This window comes from Sceloporus occidentalis, unplaced genomic scaffold (genome assembly GCF_023333645.1).
Source record: "Sceloporus occidentalis isolate IW3139 unplaced genomic scaffold, rSceOcc1.0.p SCAF_17, whole genome shotgun sequence".
Classification (NCBI taxonomy): Eukaryota; Metazoa; Chordata; class Lepidosauria; order Squamata; family Phrynosomatidae; genus Sceloporus; species Sceloporus occidentalis.
In genome coordinates this window covers 15029661-15047410 of record NW_028316997.1, presented here as the reverse complement: position 1 = coordinate 15047410, position 17750 = coordinate 15029661, and the positions used below count along the sequence as shown (strand labels likewise).

Here is a 17750-nt window from a genome sequence, read left to right as displayed (position 1 = left end):
ACCCCAGGGGGAGCAATCAAAGAAATCTATACAGACCCTGCTGAGTCTCACTTGTCTTTCACTGACCTTCCAGCCTACAGGAAGGGAAGGGATCGCGTTACACACGATTGACCAGCAGGAAGTCAGGGATGCTGGCTTCTGCTGTAAAGGGGGAGTCAAGGCTGTCAATACACAGCCAGATTTCCCATGCAGGGGCAGGAAGATGTCTCACCACAGCATTTGTGGACCTACATGTACATCTATAGGGTAACAAGCGGGGTTGACCTTTATTTATTAAGTGCTAACAAATTTTGCAGCATTCAACCTCTTCCATACGACATCTTAGCTTTTATGATTGTATTGCTTCTTTGTACTTGTCGGTTCCTCTCAGCGTGCATCATTGTTACACACATATTTGCTAATGTTCTTTTTGTAAATCTTACGTACATTTTCACTTTCTGTAGCTTGTTTCAGCGCAGTGTTTGATCTTTTCTGCGCTTTTGCAGCCTCGTTTATGTTCCTCAGCATTTTTTCCTGCAGCTCTGCAATTTTAGTCTCTAATTTAGAATGAAAGTCTTTAATGGCTTTCAGTTTATCATCCGTTGTATCTGCCCTGGCTTTAGCCTTTGTGTAGGAAAGAAAAAAAAAAGGAATATTATTGTGAGATATGTATCTAACTTCACCTATGTTACACGTCTTCCTTAAGCAGTAATCATGTCAGATCCTCTAAATTTCATAAGTCTACAACCATCTCCTGTTTACATTTCTGGCACCTATTTATTGGAACATCTATTAATTGGGCACACGTTATTCGAGCCACTGGACATTCAAAAAAATTCTAAATGAAATTAAACAATATTTTGTGCTAGTTTCTCTTTCAGAAAATAAAATATGCGTGAAACAATACAGATTTGTTTAAACCTTAAGAAGTTGGGAATTGCAATAACAATTATTTACATTTACTTTAGAATTAATTCTTCCGTATTAATGTACTTATTATTTGAGAGATCTCAATGGTAACTCAGTTCATGTTAGTATTGTAATTTGTATTAGTTAAAATCGGTGTCAGCATGTGAAATTACTCGTGAAATCTTGTTCCTGATATCCTGGATCTCCTTAGTTATACTGTTAAGGATAGAAGTAACTTTCTGCTGTAAGTTTTCAGCATTCTTCAAATTAATTCGTATTTCATCTCCATTTGGTAGATTTTCAACCACCTTTCTGAAAGGATATGTACAATGTAAATATTAGATCATATTTCAACAAGACTCAATTAGAAAAGGTAAACATTTACCAACTGTTGATATATTGTATCAGTGGGATTCTCCGGTTGGACTTGGGGCTTGAGACCTGGCAGCCCCTAATTCAATAGCTGGTCTGGCACCAGTTACAGTAGCAGCTGAACCATTGTTTGGAAACCTGAAAGTCTTGCAGTCCATGGTGGATATAAAGTCAAAGTGGGTATAACAGAGAAACAGAGATGTTTTTGAAGCAGTCAGTGCATTTGTATGGTTTCTCCAGGGTTATTTGGCTGTATATTAATGCCACCCACAAGTGAACACAACACATCCAGATTTTCTGTCATTATGATACTAAAAGCAGCCACAGGAAAGAGAATATTGTTCTCTTTTAAAAGTTCCAAAGTTGAGCTGTTTGTAGTGTATACCAAAACATACTGGATAAATCTGAAACCTAATGTATGCACAAAAAACCCCTGGAATTATGTCTACAGAACATGTTAGAAACAATACATTTAACACATTTAATTTAGATTTATTCCAAAATAAATATCAGTTTTTAGGGGAAAAAAATACTTACTTGGCTTCTTTTGCCCTTTGAGTTAGTTTGTTAACTTCTTCTAGTTGCTTTTTTAAGTTGTTCTTGTTCCTCTTGTAATCATCACAATATGCCTTGATCTTATTTAGTGTGTCAATTAAATCATATGGGGCTGCAGGCAGCTTAATGGCAAGAATTTGATTCGCTACCTTCTCTATTTCTTCAGGGTATACAAAAGCTTCTGAAACATAGGAGAAAAAAAAGACTGGCACTATTTGCATAGTATCTACTAGGTCAACTGCTACAATTTCAGGGATGGTTTACTGTCCCTGACTGCCCCACTGAGGAAGAATGCATATTAAAATATTATGCCCTAAGATGCCCTCATCTTCCACGGTCTAACAAGCAGCCAATAACTGATAGGAAAGCACTCTCACTGAAATTAATAGGATTGCTATCAGCACTGGAGCTGACTGGCGGTAATTATATACCTCCCAATTGCCCCTCTCTGTCCATTTTCCCTTCCTTGGTATCCTTCTTTCCTATGAGCTCAGAATGTATGCCACATTTAAACATATCAAAGTGTTCTACAGCCTTAATAGCTACAGTAATGTGAAAAAACCCCCCAAAACATTAAACCATTTTTAAATTTAGACTATTTTGCATTGTGAAATGAAGAAACAAAAAATAAAATGAGAGGGGGTTACACTGTCTCTTTAAATAGCAAGGAAACACTATTTACCAATAATGAATAACTCATTCATGAGAAAAGCCTTACCGACTTCCTGTGGTGTGTTGGGGGTACCCCTTTTTGGGCAATAGTACAGTACTGTGCTATCTGCAAGCAATATAACAATAAAAAATGCAAGCTGGATTATTTAATATAAACAGGTAGTATTACAGTATGAACTAAACCATATATGTATTTTTATTTACTTTAAAAGACCCAGCTTCAAAGATATCGTATAAGATTGGATAAAATGTAGTCTGCTTATGATATTTTTACTCAAAACTCTTTTTCTGCCTTGCAGTTTGCTTGATATCAGCCTGTGCATTTAAACAAGGATAGGTTCTTCACTTGAGTGTATCTGGCCAGGACATGGGTTATCGTAACCTCTGGGTTAACAGTTATAGTTTTTAGACTGGTAGGAATAAGGCATACTTGGGAACCTTCTCTACCAAGAGCGAGGGGGCGGGAAAAGCCAGACTATGTTACTTTTGGCCTATAGTTCTTTTATTGTGTTTCACCCAATCCTGATGTTGACTGCTTGCTGTTTCTCCATCTTGCTAGCCATAGCACAACCCTCCTTTAACTAAAAGAAAACAGCAGTCATATTAAATTGTCCTAAAAAATCACCTATTTACAAAGCAAAGATTAACAACAAAGTTTATTCTAAACTCTCACAAATTCACTAATGTTTTCAAATAGCGAGATAAACCATAATGAATAGCAGAAGAGATGAACCAAACATTGTAAAAACTTTTTTAAATCTATCTCCTCACTAATGTTGAATTGAGGATTGCAGTTAAAGGGAGGGATCCTCAGGAGATAACATTTCAGGAAACTAGGAGGGTTTCCTAAGAGATGCTATTTTGGAGTATCTCAATGAAAATAAGTGTATGACTCCATATCAGCATGGGTTTACAAGGGATCGGTCCTGTCAAACTAACCTGATCAGCTTTTATGAGGAGGTGAGCTCAAGACTGGATCGGGGTGAATCGCTGGATGTCGTATATCTTGATTTTTCCAAAGCATTTGATACGGTGCCACATAAAAGGCTGGTACATAAAATGAGAATGCTTGGGCTGGGGGAGAATGTGTGTATGTGGGTAAGTAACTGGCTCAGTGATAGGAAACAGAGGGTGGTTATTAATGGTACATACTCTGAGTGGGTTACTGTTGCTAGTGGGGTACCACAGGGGTCAGTTTTGGGTCCTATTCTTTTTAATATATTTATTAATGACCTTGTAGAGGGATTGTATAGTAAAGTATCAATCTTTGCAGACGATACTAAGCTCTGTAACGTGGTTAACACAATAGAGGACAGTGCACGATTACAAATGGATCTGCATAGGTTGGAGGCTTGGGCTGGGATGTGGCAGATGAGGTTCAACACAGATAAATGTAAGGTTATGCACATGGGGAAGAAAAATCCAGGCTGGGAATATGTATTAAATGGGAAAACACTGGGGACGACTGACATGGAAAACGACTTAGGAGTTTTAGTTAACAGTAAATTTACCTGTAGCGACCAGTGTCAGGCAGCTGCTGCTAAGGCAAATAAAATCATGGGGTGCATCAAAAGGGGCATAGATGCCCACGACAAGGAAATAATTCTACCACTGTACAAGTCACTAGTCAGACCACACATGGAATACTGTGTACAGTACTGGGCACCAGTGTACAAGAAAGATATAGTGGAGCTGGAGAGGGTTCAAAGACGGGCAACCAGAGTAATAAGGGGAATGGGAGGACTACAGTACCCAGAAAGATTATCAGAATTAGGGTTATTTAGTTTGGAAAAAAGACGGTTTAGGGGGGATGTAATAACTATGTATAAATATATAAGGGGACAGTACAGAGATCACTCCCAGGACCTATTTATACCCAGGACTGTATCTATAACAAGGGGACATCCTCTACGGTTGGAGGAAAGAAGGTTTCTACACCAGCACAGACGGGGGTTCTTTACAGTAAGAGCGGTGAGATTATGGAACTCTCTGCCAGAGGAAGTGGTTATGGCAAACTCAATAAAAGAGTTCAAAAGGAGCCTGGACGTGTTTCTTGAAAGCAATAATATTACAAGTTATGGATATTAGATTAATAGGGACAGAACGTTGATCCAGGGATTTATTCTGATTGCCATATTTGGAGTCGGGAAGGAATTTTCCCCCTGGTATGGGGCAATTGGCATCTGCTTCATAAGGGTTTTTTTGCCTTCCTCTGGATCAACACAGTAGGGACACAATATGTATATAGGTTGAACTTGATGGACTTTGGTCTTTTTTCAACCTTATGAACTATGTTACTATGTTACTCACCTAATAGGAAATCCTTAACACTCTTAATGAGTTCTTTTGAACGGCTCCGATCTGCTTCCAACTTTACCATGGCCTTGCTCAAAGTTTTGTTTAGTTTGGAAGCCTTCAACTTTGTATCTTCTGCCAGTTGTCTAATGCTCTCGATCTAAAACAAAATGATTACATGAAATAATATAAAATCGAGGCCTTCTCTCAACTAGAAAGAAATATATGTGCTGTAGCATTGGAGACATTTCATTCAAGTAGTCATATCGTTGATAAATACATTTCCTATTTTTTCTGTTTTGCAATTTTTTCATTTTTTTTAACTTTGCTAGTTTGAGTACTGTAAAGCACAATAAGTAAGTTGTGAACTTAGTACCCAGACTGGTTTTATCAAGAGAGTTTTCTGACTTTGACTGTTTCCTGTAGTGCTGCTGGCACCTAATGCACAGGGTGCTACTTAAGCACAAACAGTATTTAGGCATTATGCCAAGACAAGAAACATTAAAGAGATGTAGGGATTCGGAAAACATGGAGACACTACCTGTGATGCAGCCTGTAAACGCCTTTACATTTGGCAAAAACTTCTGTTCAAAAGTTTGGGGTCACTTAGCTGTTTTCATGGTAAAAAAGAAAATATCTAGCTGTACCAACATAATTGCAAAATGGTTTATATTGCTCAATAAGCCTTTTAAACCTAGATTAACTAACACAACATGTCATTAAAACACAGGTGTGATGGTTGCTGATAATGGCCCTCTACGAACACATTCCAGTAAAAATCATCCATTTCCAGCTACAATTGTCATTTGCAACATTAACAACACCAACACTGTATTTCTGATCAATTTGATGCTCTTTTAATTACACAATGTGCTTTTCTTCCAAAAACAAGGACACTTCAAAGTCATATTATTGTTATTATTGCTAGAAACAACTGATAGAATGTTTTGAATATGTGATATATACCGTATTGGCTCAAATATAGGCCGCACTTTTCCCCCCCACTTTAAGTCTTTAAAGTAGGGGTGCGGCCTATATTCGGGGTCCAGCGCAGGAATGCGCAATTCGTATCGCCCGACGCCCGGGACATGCAGTTCCGGGCCCCGGGAAGGCAGCAGGGTTAGGATACAGATCCCCCGCAGCGGTGCAGGGGACGCGTATCCTACTCTCTGATACGCCCAGACAGCCTCCCCTGTCAGCACTTTCAATGGGGGGAGTGCCGGCACGGGAGGTTGTCTAAGCGCATCGTGCAGACGTTCACCGGCAGCGGCAATGCGCGTAAACAGCCCCCGCTGCCGGCACATCTGCACATTGTGCTTTAACAATCTCCCTTGCCGTGAATTCCCACGGGGGGAGTCCCAGCAAGGGAGATTGTTAATGCACATCGTGCAGACGTGCCGGCAGCGGAGGTTGTTAACGCTTGCATCGCCGCAGCCGGTGAACATCTGCGCGACGTACGCTAACAATCTTCCTTGCCGGCACTTCCCATGGCGGAAGTGCCAGCACCGGAAGTTGAATACGTGTACTGCGTAGATGTCCCCCGCCGGCCCTGCAAGACCCCGGGGAGTCTGCACCAGTAAGTCTAGGGGGGGGGACCTCTTGGGGGCAGAGTGGCAGCATATCTCAGGGGGGGATAGAGTGGCAGCACATCTCGGGGGGGTCACATCTCGGGGGCAGAGTGCATATCTCAGGGGGGGATAGAGTGGCAACATATCTGGGGAGGGCAGAGTGGCAGCATGTCTGGGGAGGGCAGAGTGGCACCATGTCTGGGGCGGGCAGAGTGGCACCATGTCTGGGGAGGGCAGAGTGGCAGCATATCTGTTCCACTAAGTGTTTGTTTTTTTTTTACTAAGAAATTTTTTTCTTTAAAAAAGCACCTAACTTTTAGGGTGCGGCCTATATTCGGGTGCGGCCTATATTCGAGCCAATACGGTAATCATGTCTTTTTCCTGAAAGGTTTTGCAACTTAAATTTTGTTTGTCGTTAACCTGATAATTCAGGTGGATTTCAGTATTATAACTTGTTGCAAACTCAGACATCTGTCACTGGAATAATTTCATGCCAAGCCCAAATTTCTTTCAATCACCCCAGCAAAACGTGAAATAGCTTAAAAAAACATATCCATTTATCAAAACTTTTCCCATTGCAGATATTTTTTGCAAATGTAGTATACTTATGAAGATATGGTCTCTGCTCCTACATCTCAGCTCAGGGTCAGGCTGGGGATCTAAAGCAGACCTGGCACTTTAAGGCCAGAAGCCATTAAGTTACATACATACAACCACTGGCTGGATAAGCAAGGTTGCACTCTCCACTGTTGCTCTGTTGCGGCCGTGTGTATCCAGTTGGAGGCTGTAGAACCCAATCTGCTACTGGAGCCGCAGTAAAGATAAAGTTTGTGGCTAAATCTGCCACTGGACATTTGCCCAGTTTGCCAGATGGCCAGTCTTGAGAGACTTGAGGACCACTTTCTTACAGGCAATGCTTGTTGGTCAGAGAAAGCAGTTTGAAATAGTAAAAGCTTAGGTCTCCTGTTTTGTCAAACACATTATAAAGTATCTAAACACATATTTTCCACAACTGGTATTGCTTACCCGTTTCTCAGCATCAAAGAGACGATATGATAATGTACTTATTTTAAGACCTGTTTCATTTGCTTTCTTCAGTGCACTATTGGCTAGAGGAAGAGCTCCATTACAGTTTGGTCCACCACATTTTCTATTTCCAAACCTGTCTTTGCATAACGCTCCTCCACAAGGTGCAACATTACAAGGAAAGTCCCAGACAGTTCCACAAACCTGCCCAGAGGAGAAATACAAAACATTATGTATGTCTAATATTACAGTAACAGTATATTCCAAAAATAACATATTAATTATATGCGTGATGAATTGAAAGTCTGCCGTTTATTTATGCTTCAATCATGCTATAGTTTTAGCTGCTAAACTAAAATTTGCATAACTTCCTTGAAATTGTGCCCTAGCCTTTAGTTAATAAAATCTCTCAAGAAGGTCGTAAGTCTCACTATTTTAAAAATCTTTAATACACTTTACATAGAATTAGATAGGTTTCAAGTAGCAAAAGTCCCAACATAAGCTGCTGCTTGCCCCTTCCACTATAACTTAGCTCTTGAGGTAAGGTTTTTGTGTTCTGATCAATCTTTCTCTTATGGAACATGAGAATAGACATTTGTGCAGGAACAGGCAGGGTATGCTCTGATGCAATCCCTGTAATTATACCAGTGGGAAAACATGTCCATATCAGGAAACCGAACAAGATACTATTGTAAATATTTCAGTTGGAAGTTTCTCCATCTTAGCCAATGTGTTTGTGTGTAGGCATCTTACTTAATAGCAATAGTTTGTTTGCAAGATGTAAAGAAGCTACATTATCCATGGGATGGCATCACTTTAGTAAATCAGGATGAAGACCTACATATCTACACTTAGAGATGATACATTACAAATAACAAGTACATTTAACCCTTTACCAGAAATGCTAATGCATATATGTAAGTCAATGTTGAAAATCCGATCCAATTCTTGTTTTTTGTTTAATGTGTTAATGCCACAAAAACTCTTCATGCTAAAATACTAATATTAGAATTATTTGAATTCGGTCTTACCATTTGATTCATTTTTCTGATATCAAGAGATGTCATTTTATTTATCTTGTCTGAATTTTGTTTGTCTCTTGCATCTAGGTTACTTAATGCTGCAACAATTTGTTTCCTTGTTTTAGTTGCTGTTTTGATAATTGGAGTAACATCCCGTATCTGTTCTCCAGCAGATAAAGATATTTTATAGTGTTTGGTGATTTTGTCAAAAGACTCTTCGAAAGCTGAAGGAAAAAAAACATTAGAAATTCAATAGACGTCCAAGTCAATATAAACAGGAGTTTAAAGCCACATGTTTAAAAGTAGTTTCGTGTTAGACTGAAAAGAAATCTTGCTTCTTTAGATTAAGGCACAATGCTGAACTAAATTAAAAATCTATAGCAGTCAGTGGGCTTATAGTTTTAGGGCTGCTTCTACTAGAAAAACTAGAAAGCACACACATGTCCATGAGGTTAGAGAGGACACCTGGCAAGCATTGTTGGAATTTATACATATGCAGTTGTTGGAGTGTTTAACCATTCTCTACTCCAGTTAATGTTTCCAGAGCTTACAATTGGCTTGGCTGGCTTATTTTAACTAGTCAGTCAGGGGCTTCACAATAGTTATCCCTAAGCATTCAGATAATGCATACAAAATCTATATAATATATATTTTTTTTTAGTTTTCATCTTTACTTTGTTCCTCTGGGCCAGTCAACCCTTGTTCTAGAAACACTACGTTTCTTGTTCTACTATAATGATTCTTTTTTTTAGCCTGCGTATTGCCCTTCATTTAAACCTCCTGATCCTTAGATTTCACTTGGCGTTTGCTGCCTACCGGGAAGTAGAGTCAGGTAAGACACTATGCGTAAACAGTCTATAGGGTAAAAGTAGAGATTTCAGTGGAGAATTCCTATTGTAGCAAAAGGAACACAAACATTCATAGTCAAAAGCAAAATAATGCTTAAAACAAGAACAGCAACAATCAGAGCTGCAATCAGAGTGGACAGAAGGAAGCATAACCAGAGTGTATAGAGGTTTAAATGGTAATCCTTGAGGTACATTTGAAATGTGCATGTTCTACCATTGTATGAGGGTATGTCAAGGGAAATGCGATTCATGATGTGGCTTCCCAAACAATTACTGTGTACAAATATATATATATATATATATTAGATGTTATTTAAACGGTGAACAGACTAACAGAGTATCAAGTGCAAAACAGAACAACAATGAACTTATGGAATGTGGTCTTTGGTATAACTTTATCACGTGTCATGTCAATCCTTGAGGAATCTTTGGTCCCGATCAGAAATGTTTTAAATCCTGCCTTTAGCAAGTTGTAGCATGTATATGTGGCAGATGACAAATTGTCACAATCATGCTGTGCTAATACAAACAAGATACAATGCAAACAAATCCACTGTAATTTAGCACTCACCTTTAGCCCTGATTACATTTTCTTTCTCCTGCTTCCTTTTTACTTTATCAAGCTCTTTAAATAGCTCATCAATCTCCTTCTCCATATTCCCTATTGTTCTGTTCATTTTAGGAATCTCATTGTAATCTCCATAATCTTTAACCTTTAACTTGCTGAATTTTTGCCTGAAAAATATATCATTCTTTCAGTAGTTACAACAAGATTTTGAGATGCTGATTTTAGTGTTAAAACATGCGGTATCTTCTTAATCTTTTACGTTGCCTTTGATCTTTAGGTCTCTTCAATGACAGTTCATCCTGGCTAACAAGCAGGAGATGGCAACATATCATCATAAGGATGATTGCAAGATTCTCGATTACCACTTTTTGTTTAGCCTAAACAACCAACTATATGCAGGTGGTTGTCTAAGTAACAGGTATTGTTTCTTTGAAATACACAGCCTAAAAATCCTCCCAAGATTGCTAGGGTTCCCTCCAATAGTATATTGCAATGCTTGCATAAAGATCTAACCATTGACAATGTATGCAGATATTTTACAATTTGTTTGTGGTAGTGTCTCAGGAGAATATCCCAAAGCTAGATTTGTACGTTTCATTTATGCACCTAGGTTTTTACATCAATATGGAAGTAAATTAAGTTTGTTCTTTTACTTTCAATAAATGGTAATTTTATGTATATGTAATTACTGGTAAAACATAATCTCTGTTTCTGCAACCGGAACAGCTGGAAATCATGCTGTCCTTGATGGGTAAGATTAATTACTACCAGAAAACATTTTACAGAAGTATGGAGATACATTATGCCTTATTTAATTTGATAGGACACATCTATTTGTTTTCTGTTGAGAAATGGAATCTAACAAAACCTCAAGACGCAAGAAAAGAGTCTTATATAAAGACGCAAAGCTCAAATGTTTAAAATGATTACCTTATGAGGTCATAATAGCTCTTCACCTGCTTATATTTCTGGGGTGAAAAAATAGGACTGCGGAATATCTTCTCTATCTTAGTGAGTTTTTCTTTAAGTATATCAATCTGCACTTCACAGACAGGTGCATTTCTGTCGGGCCCAATATTAGCCGCGAGCCGGACCAAGCCATGGACAGCATGGGACAGCGTTGTCACTTCAGAGTCCAATGGGTCAAAGCACATGTGACAACGGGGACACTTTGGAAATTCTTGCTTAAATTTAGGGGCACATTGGTCACAGTATCTTCCAGTAACTCCAACCTTGCAGTTGCATGCTCCGGTGTCTTTATCACAGTAAGGCTCTTGCGTGCCTTCCAAATTGCATTTACAGGCTACAGGAAGACAAAACATTGCTTGACACAAAGCAAAATATGGAAAAATGTAAAATAAGATATTTCTTCTAAGAAACATAAGGATGTTGTGGCTGGTAGAATGTCATGGAACTTGTTCTTAATAGAGTTGAGTGAGCCCGCATATAAAACACAAAAAAAACACAAATAAGAAATGTGTGTATACGTTTAAAGTATACACACAAGACTTGTGTTTTTAGAGTTCAGCTAACCTTAAAGTGTACAAAAGATTAAGTGGTGGTGAGGCACAATGACATAGATTTATTGAAATGCACCGCATTATTAGAATCACGTATCGGACCATTTAAGTGTCTAAAAGCAGAAGATGATAATTTTATTTGTACTCACATGTGCATTGAACCTTTGGATTCCCATAGTAATTATCTATACATTGATCACACTTCTGTCCTTTATATTTTGGCTTGCAAGTACATTGCCCTGTTAACTGTTGGAACAACAAGTTTAAACATATTTAATGTTTTTCTTCATTAACTCTGTATACTTAAATATATGTTAATAGAGACTAGCTATATATAAAAAAAGTTCAGTAAATAAATAATACTTTTTATTTATTATGGATATATTTTATTTTGGATTATATTAGGGTTTGGGGGATTTCCATACCTGGTTACATTGTTTTCCGTAAGAACCATTTGGATTGCAGTCACATGGCTGACATTCTTTCCCATTCGTCATACCCCAGTATCCAGATGCGCACGTGTCACAGTTAATACCGATCACATTAGGTAGGCAAGGACACTGCCCGGTAGTTTTATCACATACACATTCTCCAACTTCTTCATACATTAAACAGTTCGCTGCATTAGTTCCCAATGGGTTACAGTCACAACCTAAAATAAAAATATATTATACAAATGATCTGTCTGCTGGATTTTTTTTCTTTTTAATTGTTGAACAGCATTAGTACACAAACAAAAAAATATTTCTATAGAAGACTGGCATTATCTTATTGTAAATTTCCCCAGGTTATTTCTGAAGCTGTGTGTCAATTTTAACATCACACAATTATATGAAAGCATTGAGCTTGGCATATACTGTTTCAGCCCATAAGAATATACCATGCTGTACTAAAAGTATTTTTATTATAATATAATTAAGCTGATTAACACAGGGGATGATGAAGCTAAAGCAACAGGCCCATCTGCCTTCACTAGGTGGCAGGCAGCAAAGATGTATTAAAAAGTTTGCCTCCTAAACTCTTAAAACGGGCGTCTGTCGCCATGCAGTGTATGGCGGACATTAAGTGTAGGCCTCTTCCTCCACAAAGAGATTTCTTTGAATGTCATCACCTCTTTCACAAGTGAATATTGTCCTTCTCCTCAGTCACCGATATCATACCGACTTGAGGAAGCCCACGGGCAAAACGCGTATCGGTGACTTGGGAGAGGACACTTGAGCATTCATTTTAACACTGAGTTTTAATAATATATTTATCTTGTATATGAATATTAAACATACTTTTAGACTATAAGCTGTGCATTTTATACTCACCTGCCCAAACTGCCCAAACTGTTTACCCTAAAGGGGGAGTGCTGCCCTAAGTCAGCACAGTGCTGTTTATACCCGGAACCAGGCCACGGGTTCCAGGCAAGGTGAGAGCCCATTTTGGCCACCTTTTTTCTGCTAAAATCGTTGCTGTACTGCTCTATGAAGGCTTTTATCCATTGCAGATATCCACATTCCAGCTATGGATGGGTGTGTGATTCTTATATCACACTAGAGGACATTACCTTTGTTTATACTATTGTTATTGTGGGATAGTGGGATTCCCACAGAGTGTTGTAGTGTGTATATGCTTTTAATTCTTTTTTTTATTTCCCTGGACTTATTGTCGAACTTTTTTTGTGTTCTTTTTTTGTGTGATAATATTAATTATGCACTGCTATAGAACCTAGCTGTATGGGATGTATGTACTAGATTGCAGACCACAATATTATATACCATATACTTTTAAATTACTTGGGTAATTTTTGCTATTATGCTGGGCAATAAAGAATTTTGGTTCACCGACCATAAGAACCTCAGAAAGAGGAAGCAAAAACAAGAAGTACAGATGGATTGTGAATGAGGAGCTCAAGGGTGCCCCTCACAAGGGTGACAATTGTTCCCTCTTCTGTGCTCATTCTTAGTAGTGTATTTATGGGGGCTGTTATCCTAGACCTTTTAGTGTCTGTAGGTACATATTGTGTTATCCCACATGTGGCACAGGGAGAGAGATACTATTAAACTCTCTGTAGTGTAAAGTCCTAGTTTTAAAGGGACGGCCATGAATTTTGGTCCTGCAACCGCAGAACAGACCTTTATTGCAGCTCCCATGTAGCCACAGAGATACTGTACAGCTGGGAGGTGGATGTTTAGGTAAAGTGGGTGACTAGATCTCAGACCCCCACATAAATCTCCCATCAGGCAGTATTTTATACATGTGGTGAAATGTACATATTACATGTTATATTGACAGTTACCACTTACTTGTGCAATTCTGATGAAGAGCTGACCCAAAATAACCTGGCAAGCAAGATTCACAATTTGCACCATAGGTATTGTGCAAACACTTCAAGCATTCTCCAGTGACCTTGTCACAGGATTCAGGATCTGTTACATCAATATTATTACTGCATTGGCATGGTAAACAGACGTCTCCACTGTCTAGATTTCCATAAAATCCACTAGGACAGTCATTACAATTCTTTCCTAATAGGAAAAATGAGATTAAAAGAAACACCATGAAAATAACATACACTTCTCCCCTCCAAGAGTACAGCCCCATTAAGATTAAGGGTGAGTAAGGGTGACCACCTGCGATCATGCAAGACTGTATTTGTCACAGCACCCACATACAACCTGGCTGTAACCTAACCACACTTGGAAAACACTTGTTAATACCTTTTTATGGGAGATAAAGTATGTTTGTATAAATAATAATATATATTAGAAATCTAAACTTATAGTTCCATCATGATAATATAGCAAAAAATAAAATAATCATATAGCAAAAATGGATTGCATACCTGTATAACCATGAAGACAGTTGCAAACCACTTCCAGGCTATTAGGATCTTGGTTACAGGAATGTGCATTGAATTGGTTATTTGTGGGGGAACCTGGACACATGCACGGAAGGCAAGGAAGCCCCAAAATTGGATTTCCAAAATAATTATCAATACACCTACGACAAATAAATAACGTCACATTTCTCGTTAAACAAAAACTGCATTTTATAGTATCTACGTTTGAAGATCACTTTTAATAAAAGCTGAAGATTATTATAACACGCTAACCACTTCTTGTGTGTACTGGGAGAAAAGCAATTTGCATTTATCTTGTTCAGTCTCTTAATAACATTCGGGTAGCTGAACTAAAAAAAATAGTTTAACAGGGAGTTCAGGCGCTGATTGGCTAAGCAGCCCATCAACCACTGAACATCATGTGGCAGGACACAAACTAATTTAATAGCTACAGTGTAAGCGTATAATATCAGACATCTTTTTTCTCAGTAAGGGTTATGTATAGAGAGGGCAAGCATGGGTGCATGTTTTAAATTAACTCATTGGTGAATCACAGATTAATATTGACTGCCCTTTGGTTACATAAAGATATCCCCTTTCTGTGCAAAACTGACAGTATCTTGAGGCCACTTTTAGAGTATCTCAAACTTTATCTGACACCCACTTCTTTGTTCATGAGTATTTTAGTGTAGCTACAATGATCCTGCTGTATTAGTACCAATCACCCTATATGTATTTATCAAGCCTGAGGGTTAAAGCTTAAGGATAGTTCAATAAGTGTTCAGCAACTCATGAAAATAGCTAACAAACCTTCTGTACAGATGAGTAAAAACTTCCTCACATCTAATTAAGTATTAAAGTGTTTAAGGAGCCCATAAATAAACCACCTGTGGAGAGGGCTTCAAGCGTTAGTGCAGCTCAGTGAGAAGTAAAGTCCTTAGAGGTCTAGTGGTCTTTTTATAACATATACATAACATTAAAACCTCTTGAAGTAGGCATTTTTTTCTTCCTTGTTAATTTACTTATACATAATAATTGCAATATAATAATTGTCAAAAGCACACTTTTATTCTCAGTCTGGCCGTTGAGATAAAGCTTGCACATAAATCTCTAGGACCCCTGACTGAAGAGGTAATGTCTCTTAGCGTACACTAAAACATTTTAATCTGTGAGGCTACTTTTTTAACCATGTTTCTTGGAGCTACTCTCTTTTCCCTTTTTTTGTAGCTTTTATTTTCACAGCTGCAATTTTGGTCAGTGCCAGTAACATTTTTATAATAAATTACCCACTTATGTGATTGGAGAGTTATGTCTTGCAAAGACAAAAGAGGGTGTGGGAACTTTTGGCAGTTTGAGGGATTAATAATTTACTGGTCTTCATGGGCACCAGTTAGGCGCATATTTCATATTAAAATGTGGATTTTATATTTTTCTTATACAAAGCTGACATTCTTTATCCATCTCCTCTTAGAAACAAAAAACCTTTGTCTTTCATGAGCAGGGGAATTCCAGTTATATGTAGAAGATTTCACACTATATGGTAGTGTAAAATTGTGAAAATTTCCATGTTTTCCTTCAGAGTAGCAACCGCACACACTGCTGTGCATGTCTTTTTTTAAGTTATGTATCTTTCAGATCACTTTTTCTGTTTCATTTTCAATCAATTTAACATTAGGGTTATCTATTTATAGCTAAATGATTATGTCATACCGTTCACAGTTTGTCCCATTTGTAAATTTTTTACACTTCAGGCAAGCTCCAGTGACTGGATCACAAAGTTCTGAGTTGCCATTGCACTGACAAGGCCTACAGTTAGGAAATCCATAGTATCCAGGTAGGCAACTGTCACACCGCCGGCCCTGTATCTCACTGCGGCAAGCGCATTGACCGGTCACTTGATCACACAGTGAGCTTGTAGAACCTTTACTATTGCAGCCACACTCTAAAAGAAAAATCAAAACACAACACACTATAACTTTTTTGGCATTATAACTTATCCATGTTAGCAAAGTCAGCTTTAAAGGGTTTATACCTTTTTTTAGGAAAAACTTGTCTTATAATTGAGCAAATATGGTAATGCCAGTGGAAGTTTGGAACTCTTCAGCTATGAACCAGTAATTGCTTTGGCGACTTTTATGCACCATGCACCGCTACACTCGGCGACCCCGGTTTGTGACTTTATGTGGTCTTCCGCTTTGTGCCTTAGTTGCTGCTGTTCCTAAATGTTTCCACTTTCCAATAATACCACTTATAGTTGACCATGGAATATATAGCAGGGATGATATTTCATGAACTGACTTATAGTAAAGGTGGCATCCTATCACAGTACCATGCTTGAATTCACTGTGTTCTACAGAACTACCCATTTTTTTCATAAATGTTTCTAAATGCAGACAGTTAGGTACTTGATTTTATATACCTGTGGCAATGGGTCTGATGGACCTTTGTCCATATAGGGTATTATACACTATGTGGTCTATTATAGCATTGTCACTGTGGGAATTATCAGTCATGCTGGGCAAAGCTTAAGCGAAAATTAATGTCGTCTTTTATTGTGAAATGACAAAGCCATGCATTAAATGTAATTAATTGATGTATATTAATATGGGATTCATTTTTACAACTGTCAGGGATAAGCATACCTGGGAACTTGCCCACTGATGCACTGATGATTACAGGGCAAAAGGGAGGTGAGTGTCAAGACCCCACCCCAGAGAGGCAGTACTTCACCCGGATAAGATGTCGGGTGGGGGTTGCTATCCTAGGACTGTGCGTACTCTGTGTTAAGTGCTGGGACATGTCATAACTCTCACATGATGCAGGGGGAGAAATACTATTGAGTTCCCTCTAGTGTAAATACATGCCTCTCAAGTTTCGCAGACAGCCCCAATTTGCGGGCACCATCCCACTGCTGCAGCAGAGACATTTATAGCAGCTCATGTATGGCCACCTTGGGATGCTCAGCAGCTGAGCGTTGACAGGTGGCTCTTGGGCTAAGGTGGGTAGGTGGCCATATCTCAGACCTCACCCGCTCCTGCCTCTCCCTACAATCCCAATACAGCTGCCCAAACTGAACATCTGATATACTCAAAGTTATGTAAATGAGCGTTCTCGGGAACGGGAGTTCTCTCTTACATTCAAGCAGCTCATTGAGCAGAGGGTACTTGGGAGCCTAGTCTCCCAGCAAGGTGATTGGTCCCTGGCAATGTGGAATTGGGACTGTTGCCATGTTAGGACTAGGCCAGAATATGGGGCTGCATGCTTGGTGATATTTCACTTATTATTTTAACCTCCCAGCATGTTCTTGGGATAAGCTCCTTATATCTGGTTTATGTATATTTGAAACCTGTGAAATCTAGATGAGTTTACTCACACATGATACAAATAACTCGTCTCTTACATTTATTTAAAATTGGATTTTTGGCAGTATAAACCTCACATCGGGTAGTATTTTATACAACTGGAGAATTTTATACATTGAATATTATATAGACATTTTCCACTTACTTGTGCAGCTCTGGCGAAGGGCTGACCCGAAATAGCCTGGCAAGCAGGATTCACAATTTGCACCATAGGTATTGTGCAAGCA

The 17750-nt window shown here is 38.6% G+C and overlaps 1 protein-coding gene across 1 annotated transcript in view; it reads right to left on the bottom strand.

Annotated features, from left to right (window-relative positions):
• Nucleotides 1-366: 366 nt before the first annotated feature.
• Nucleotides 367-17750, bottom strand: part of LOC149302876 (laminin subunit beta-4-like) — a 74138-nt gene continuing 56754 nt past the window's right edge. Inside the window, exons 25-37 of the mRNA XM_089482084.1 lie at nucleotides 15872-16103; nucleotides 14165-14322; nucleotides 13626-13847; nucleotides 11760-11986; nucleotides 11484-11580; nucleotides 10745-11117; nucleotides 9818-9981; nucleotides 8408-8622; nucleotides 7377-7580; nucleotides 4798-4942; nucleotides 1798-1996; nucleotides 1062-1200; nucleotides 367-603 (exon numbers count right to left, since the gene is read on the bottom strand). Of these exons, the coding sequence (XP_089338210.1) occupies nucleotides 367-603; nucleotides 1062-1200; nucleotides 1798-1996; nucleotides 4798-4942; nucleotides 7377-7580; nucleotides 8408-8622; nucleotides 9818-9981; nucleotides 10745-11117; nucleotides 11484-11580; nucleotides 11760-11986; nucleotides 13626-13847; nucleotides 14165-14322; nucleotides 15872-16103 (2612 nt within the window). The remainder of the gene's footprint in view (nucleotides 604-1061; nucleotides 1201-1797; nucleotides 1997-4797; nucleotides 4943-7376; nucleotides 7581-8407; nucleotides 8623-9817; nucleotides 9982-10744; nucleotides 11118-11483; nucleotides 11581-11759; nucleotides 11987-13625; nucleotides 13848-14164; nucleotides 14323-15871; nucleotides 16104-17750) is intronic.